Below are 7,912 nucleotides of genomic sequence, written 5' to 3'. Positions count from 1 at the left end.
TTTAGCATGATTTGACGCATTCCGATAGCTCATAATTTGCGATTACTCGTGTAGCAGCTTGTGGTCTATCAATCGGGTAGTAGAGGCATATCAGATTACCACCAAGTCAATCAGGGACTCATAACTTACAATTAAGTAGTTAATCAATTAGTTGATTGGATTAGACATGACATTTTGAATAGAATAAAGCATGCATTATTTCATGCGATTTATTGCCATCTTAATCAAGCATTCCAACAACCATTGTCCTAGTAAAAGTTCAGCTTTTCAGTCGATTTTAAATCACCCGAGTTTCATTTTTCGATTTGGGACCACTGTGCGGCGTTCCCGTCGTCACCGATGCCCGTGTTCTGTGACCACGATACGAACGCCGCAAAACCCGAGATGGACGGTTACGCCCATGGTTACGCCATAAAGCTAGAATTGAGGGAATTAACAACGGACAAACTTTTTGGCGCCATTCAAAGGATCATGTTTGAACCGGAGTAAAGGTATGATTTTAATTCAAGCATTTTCGCTGCTATTATTTTAAAAGATTGTGCTTTTTTCTAGGGAAATTTAACACTAGAAGGACGGCAGGGGTCATTTGACCCATTTTCAGAATTCAAATTTATTTTTCTCTTATTAAAATATTTTTTTAAATTTTGAAACTTTTTGACTTTGTTCATTTTGGTCTATATTTTGATAAATTAGTGAAAATTCAACAATAATGTTTTGTTTTGAATTTTTATGACGTGTTATACCTAGAAGGACGGCTAGGGGTCATTTGACCCACAACTGGTTTTCGCGCTATTTTCTTGCCCGTGGTCACTTTAGTGCCATGTATATCATATAGCCTAGTGTGGTAGATGATTTGCTTCATTTTTAACCTGGAAGTACGCGGTACAATGCCAGTTTCGTCCCAAAGGCTCCTATCTGTATTCGAAAACCTAGGCATAGCGACTTGTTGTGCATAATCTTTCATTATTTTTTGGGCAGCAAAGGGAAATAAAACCTTTTCAATCCTTGATTTGCGTAAATTCATGTAATTATGATATTTTAATTTTGTTTTATTTATTGTTCAATGATTATTGTGTTACCCACACCGGAAAATCGTCACGTATCCCAAGAATTGTTTTGCGTCGCCCAAGATTCAGAGCTCTTAGAGACATTATTTTCAATATCGACTCGTCAGGTTTACGAATAACTTCCATTTCTCTGTCCTGACGGCACTGTCACTTGACCTAGCCCCTTTGTCGTGTGTCCAGCATTAGTGCCGCCTGACCCCGTCGGGGTTTGGGGCGGGTTGACTGCACGCTTCGTCCTGGGGAAAAATCCTGTCTCTTTTTGAGAGAGCGGAGGAATTGGGTGGACTGTAAAATTCTACTGTAAATCCTACCCTTGGAATCCGCACGTAGGTCGAAGAAGAAGCATTACTGCAAGTCCCTGGAAGATACGAATCAGGATACGGTTGGCGGTTGAGTCCCTGCCTTTCGAATGGCAATTAGCGTTACTTCTAAAAATTTTGTCCTTTTGTATGAATTTCTAATGCTCTCCAGCTCTCTATACCTCCAATGCAACTAGAGAAGATTCTACCATAATGCGCTTTCGTTTGTAGGTTTTGTCGCATGCATATCAGTAGCGAGTTGAGGAAGAAAGTAAGAAGTCGAGAAATATATCAAGAGAAGAGAATCGTCGCGAATCAAATAGCTGTAGGGAATATTGATGATCAGTCTGGAAGTGAATAGTAAGCATCAGTTCCAAGACATTCTGACCAATCCATCAACATCTGCGTATGACGGATGCGATGAAGTCCAAGATAGTGAATCCGATGGCGACTTTGGCGTGATAGCAAATGCACAGCTCTATCCAACAAAATGCAACTGTCCTTTTATGAGGTAAATTCCAAATAAACAAGACAAATTTGGAATCGAGTACTGGGTTTTGTAAAATGTGAATACATATGTGAAATGAAAATACAGCCTAAATGAATTTCTATATTGTGGCAAAGATGATGATTGGCCATCAAATCAAGCGTTGGGGAAATAAATAGTTACTGAAGTGACCGTAACATACAAGAATTCAGGACTAAATGTAAGTTGTAACAATTATTTTCCATCTATCCTGCTGGCAGGAAGCCATAAAAAAATGCAAAACTTCTCTTGCATGGACGATCTGAAAAAAACAGGCGTGATGCACAAATATCCATGACCCCTAAAATAGCTATGTAATCCATTCAACGCGAGTGTTCAAAAATACCTTAGGCCATACTCTTTCGTAGAATCAGGCAAACTTGAACAATAATGTACTTTCACTCAGCAGCATGAGCTCAGACGACACTATTTCCGAAACGAATAAAAGAATACCAGAGACCATCCTATTTCATAATAAAAACAAAGCGGGAGTAGATATGATGGATAGCATGTATCAATTTATTTACACGTCTCCAAATCCAACAGCCATATCTCCACGGGTACAAAAAAGAAAAAGGTGCCAAATACCATCAAATTGAATCATTGCACCAATTTCCTTTCCATTTTCCAAATTCCTTTTTATGTGCTGGTGTCCTAACACCCCCTGCCACTCGTTTTTAAGCGGTATGCGTATTAATGTGTAGATTTAGATGTAGGTACATGAATAAATCGTCCAATGAACGCATTCAGCGCAAAAAAATATTTTGTAGAAACAGCACTGAAAAAATACTGTCTGTCTGATATTTACAACAAAGTAATAAGTTTTAAAAAATTTTATGCAAATTTTGTAACCCATTACCCCTATTGTTTAAACATGTAACACCACTTTTGTATTGAGTGCATGTATTTTCATTATTTGAATTTGCAATCGACTACTACATACGGTTTAATTCATGATTCTTTAAAATAATTGTTATTAACTTTTGACGATGGAAATAATATTTAATAATGTTAAATAGTGTTTTTAATGAACTGATCCAACAATTAATACAATTAAACTAAATATTAGTTGAAAATTAGGCGTTTTATTCCAAAATACATTTTAGGGGTCAAATGACCCCTAGCCGTCCTTCTAGGTAGCGCGAAACTCCCGTCCTCCTAGTGTTAAACAAAGCTTCTCATTAAAATATTAATGCCATAAATCAATGTTATTAAGTAGTAAACATAAAATTTAAGGTCATACATACAGAATAACGTAGAACTCGTGAAAAAATATTGTTCTGTTGTAAAACAACTCATATTCATCCAATTTTCACCGTTTCCAAAATCACAAGCATCCTTATGCAGTTTAAATGTTACAAAAAATGTAGGTTTTTACCTTCAAAGGAAATGTCCGTTACCTTTTAAATATCAAATTTACAGTTAAAAGAATTTGTTATTGCACGTTAGCACATAATGACAAACTGGCTAGAAAAACTATCTTTACCAGCTTTCCTTGTGCCTTAGAAATCAGATGAGGAAAGGCAGAGAGATAATAAATAATTAATAATAAACAATTGTATTACTCCACACACAAATTACATGACAATAGCAATATTGAGTAATTTTAGGTAGCCGCGAAGGATAACCTGTTTGAGGCTACCATCCAAAATAATAATACATTATGCTTTACATATAGTGTAGCTCATTTTGTGTTACCATGATAATCTATACTAACAAAGCTTAAGTGCGTACACGAAAAACAACTAAAGTAGTATTTATAATTTGGTTACATCAATAGTTTATAACAATATCTATTTGTTCTACACTTTCTTTAGTGAGAAGCCAAGAATCTACATTTTGCAAAAACTTTTTCAAAGACTTTGAAATACAGCATGACTGGGGTAACAAATTGAAAACCTTTGGTCATACGTACAAAAAAACATCTTTTAAACAAAGTCAAATTTGGTTGTGGTAAAGGCACACTTATTTTAGGCAGGGTAAAGGGAGAAAGCAGGGACTGAAATATTTTAGAGTTGCCACTTCTAGCATAAAACATCGTAGGACCTTATAAATATATAGATGTCTCAACGTAAGCAAACGCAAATGAAGAAAAAGTGGGAAGGATCTTTCAAATCTGCCCTTTTTCAAAATGTATAATGTAAATGCCGTATAATTCTTTTTTGTAAAAAAACGGCAGGTTTCAAGGAGTTTAAATATGCGCCACCCCAACAAAAATGCCATAGCTCAGTCTGGTATGTACTAAGGCGTTAGAAATTATCTTTAGAAAGCATTCTGGACATTTTTTTGTAATGAAATAAAAATTTGCTAGTGTGTGACGCATTACATTTGTGCGACTTTTGATATGCTGATTCCACTTTAAGGAATCGTCAATTGGGTAAACAGCTATTGCATAAATTTATAGGACAGTTTTCTTCATGATAATGTAAAACCCAATGAAATTTGTACCGGTTACATAAATTATAACATATGTACTTCGTTTTAGCTACATTCATACTCAATTTGTTGGAGGCAAACCAACGTCGCAAATTGATCAGATCTGACTGCATATCATATTTTTCATCAATCCAGTTTAAACCTGAATAATTTAAGGCGACATCATCAGCAAATGCTGTCACATGACCTCTAAAATTGAAATTACATAGATCGTTCATATAAACAAGAAATAGGATTGGACCCTAGACAGAGCCTTGAGGCACTCCAGAAGTTATCATACTATAATTACTATAAACTTCACCCATTTTTACTCACTGCATTCTCGATGACAGGTAACTGTTAAACCATTTCAGTGGTATTCCACGAGTTCCGGTCTTCTGAAGCTTAAAGAGCAGAATCTTGTGATCGATGGAATCAAAAGCCTTGCTAATATCTATGAATAAGCTGCCAGTGCGTCAATTTGAGTTCATGGCTCTGTAAACATGAGTGAAATAATATTCTAGAGCATTTTCTGTGCCCTTTCCACTTAAAAACCCGAACTAGTTTTTGCTGAAGAAGCCTTTTTTGTCTAGAAATTTAATTAATCTCGACTTGACTAGCTACTCTATCATTTTGGAAAATATCGATAACAATGAAATTGGACGATAGTTGAGTATACTTGGTCGATCCCCTTTTTTATCCAAGGGCGTGACCACCACCTTTTTAAACTCGTCTGGAAAAACACCAGTGGTAAAACTTAGGTTAAATATATGTGAACGAATGGGTGCTAAGTCGTTAATTACTAGTTTCAAAAGTTCACTGTATATGTTGCCATAACCGGGGGATTTGCTGAAAGGAAAAGATTTCACTAATTTAGTTATTTCAGCGGGGTCAGCTGGTTCCAAGTACATTGATTCGAAGCTATGTGAATAACCGCAACACTCAGCAACGAATTCATCAATGCCACTATCATTACTATTGATATTGCCATCATAGGAAGAAACAAAATAGTCGTTTAATGTCGTAGCTATTTTAGACCGAGTAGAAGTAATACTATCATGTATTTCCAGACAGATTTCAATTGGGGTGAGTGGTATGCGACCGCTTATTTATTTCTTTAAATATTTCCCATTGCATTTTAGAGCTTCCATTTGCTGCTTGGAATCTATTTAAATAGTAGCTATTGGAGGCAATCCTGAGTTCCTTTTTTAAATTATTTCTACAGATTGTAAATTCCTTTGCTAAACTTTCGTTTAGTGGATGGCGTCTATATTTTTTAAGGAAATAATTTTTCCTTTCAATAAGATTTAGGAGATGACTAGTTATCCATGGTTTTAATTTTTTACGTGTTTCATAGGTACTGGATTTAATTCTTGATGCAGATAGCACACCTATTAGAAAATCATGAAATAACGAAAAAGCCTTTGATGCGTCTACTTCGTTAACATCTGGACTCCAATCTACTTCGGCTAATTTGATTTTTAAATATTCATAATCTGTCTTAGTTTTGATAGGCGCAGTCGTTAATTTTTCTTTGCATAATGGCTCTTTCGCGCTAATACAAGAGCTAATCAAGGAGTGATCAGTTATTGCTTCCTGAAGCACTTCTGTTTGGAGGTTATGATTTTGGTTTAGTTAATGAATGATAGCCGGCAGTGGCGTAACTATCGAGGGGTTGAGGGGATAGATCCCCCCCAAAGCCTCGGAGAAATTTAAAAAATATATAAAACTATTTTCTAGTTTTTACATTAAAAAACTGCGTCTCCTAGGAGTTAAATTTTTAGTTCCAGGCCATCCTATTCCATATTTAATACAAACATAATTAAATAATTTGTGTGTCATAGGTATTGGATTTAATTCTTGATGCAGGTAGCGCACCAATTAGAAAATCATGAAATAACGAAAAAGCCTCAAAGCTAAAAAAATATCCGCCCCCCCCCCCCTCCTCTTTTTTAGGGATGCCTCTTTTTTTGGGATGAAAGTTTCATGCTATAGGTACATCGATAATTATTTTAAAATACATTTTAAAAGCTGTAAAAGTATATAATTATGAAAATTAAAATCAGGTGAGCAAAATGAAAATAATTCAAAACTTAATATTTTGACAATTTTCATGCAACACTATAACAATTTCATGAAAAATTGAGACAAAATTAACGTTTTCTCTCTCATATGTTGCTGCAAGGTTTTGGCAATTTTATCCCCTACCTAGGGGATACCTCTTCCAGGATAAAGTATAAACAAAATATTCATTGTTCTCTAAGCTCTGTTCGAATTAAACTAATTTTCTTTCACAGGTTTAGGGACAATGTTCTCCATCGCTCTCTCATCCTTCGAGATCAGCCAGAGACGCCCCTGGATAGGGCAGTTTATTGGACTGAATACATCATACGCCATGGAGGGGCTAGGCACTTGCAATCACCAGTGCGTAACTTCAGCATCATGCAGGCGTATGGTGTAGATGTGATGGCATTTTTCTTGCTGATATCAATGGTGTTTTTGGCAGCCATATCTGCAGCTGTTTGGTTCACCCTCCCTATTCTCATAGCAAAACTGAGGATAAGCAAAAGAGTGCCTACCACTGCTGTCCCATCAGTCAGACAGCTGGCTAAGAGAAAAGTGCATTGAAAAGACTGCAAAACCCTGAGGTGAGAAGCTATCCACTCATTTCAATCATGAGTGATTTTATTTGCTCCCTAATTAAGATATGAAATGTCTTGAAATGATCGAGATCTGAAGATAAACCTGTTGTTCCCAAATTTGCACCAGCTAGCAAATGATTTTCCTTTCTGGAATTTTCGGCAAATCACGTGTTCTTGCGGACTCTTCGTAGATACACTGCTAATTAGTCTGTTGCTATTCCTTGAAATATGCTCTAGTGTTAACGAAAGGTACCTTTTTCCAAAGGAATATGGTAATAAGTACATTTGCGCTACCCCAATCATCAGAGGAAAGAGTTTTATTTTATCATGCCAATTAAGATGATCTTCCCTTCAATTAATAACCTGTCAGTGCCCAAAGTTTTTTTTTAAATCACACATCATTCATTTTTATAAAATATTATATATATGAGCTCAACACAATGAACACAATCCAATCTGACTGAATAATAGAGGAAACCTACTAAGTATGTGCACCAAAATGTACGCTAAAATTCACATATTAAATGCATTGTAGGAGTATTGGCTAGGCACTGCACTGGGTGCCATATGGCACCCATGGGCATTGACGGGTTAAGTTCATGGTTTCTATCTTCTGATTATCCTAAAGTCTCCATCTGACCATCCTAATTCCTCAATTAGGCCATAAAATGTTGGATTTTTTTATATAGTGGATGTTTTGTAGGAATAACTTTTCCCAGGGCTCTGAGAAACACAAGGAATTCATTTCAGCTTTTAACTAGAGAAAACATTAATTTTGATTTTAAAATAACATGATAAAACTACATATAAAGTAGGGAAAAATACTGTGCCTAATTTATGCACTTGGTCCATCTTGATCAGGCATTGATGTGGGACTTAGGTGGTCCAAAAACATGTTACTCTTTGAATTCTTTATGCCTCCCCTTAATGTGATTGCAAATTACTTGAAGACTTTTTTCGTAA

General features: G+C 35.8%; 1 protein-coding gene across 1 annotated transcript; it reads left to right on the top strand.

The window, feature by feature from the left end:
- The first annotated feature begins 441 nt into the window (after window positions 1–441).
- Window positions 442–6,950, top strand: LOC124174054 (UDP-glucuronosyltransferase 2B1-like). The gene is made up of 2 exons (XM_046553189.1): window positions 442–485; window positions 6,605–6,950. The coding sequence occupies exons 1-2, from the start codon at window positions 472–474 to the stop codon at window positions 6,933–6,935; spliced, it is 345 nt and encodes a 114-aa protein (XP_046409145.1). The 5' UTR covers window positions 442–471; the 3' UTR covers window positions 6,936–6,950.
- Window positions 6,951–7,912: the final 962 nt, after the last annotated feature.

The sequence above is a fragment of the Ischnura elegans genome, chromosome 2, assembly GCF_921293095.1.
Source record: "Ischnura elegans chromosome 2, ioIscEleg1.1, whole genome shotgun sequence".
NCBI lineage: Eukaryota > Metazoa > Arthropoda > Insecta > Odonata > Coenagrionidae > Ischnura > Ischnura elegans.
Note: the sequence above shows the minus strand (reverse complement) of the source record. Positions and strands in the feature narration are given on the sequence as shown.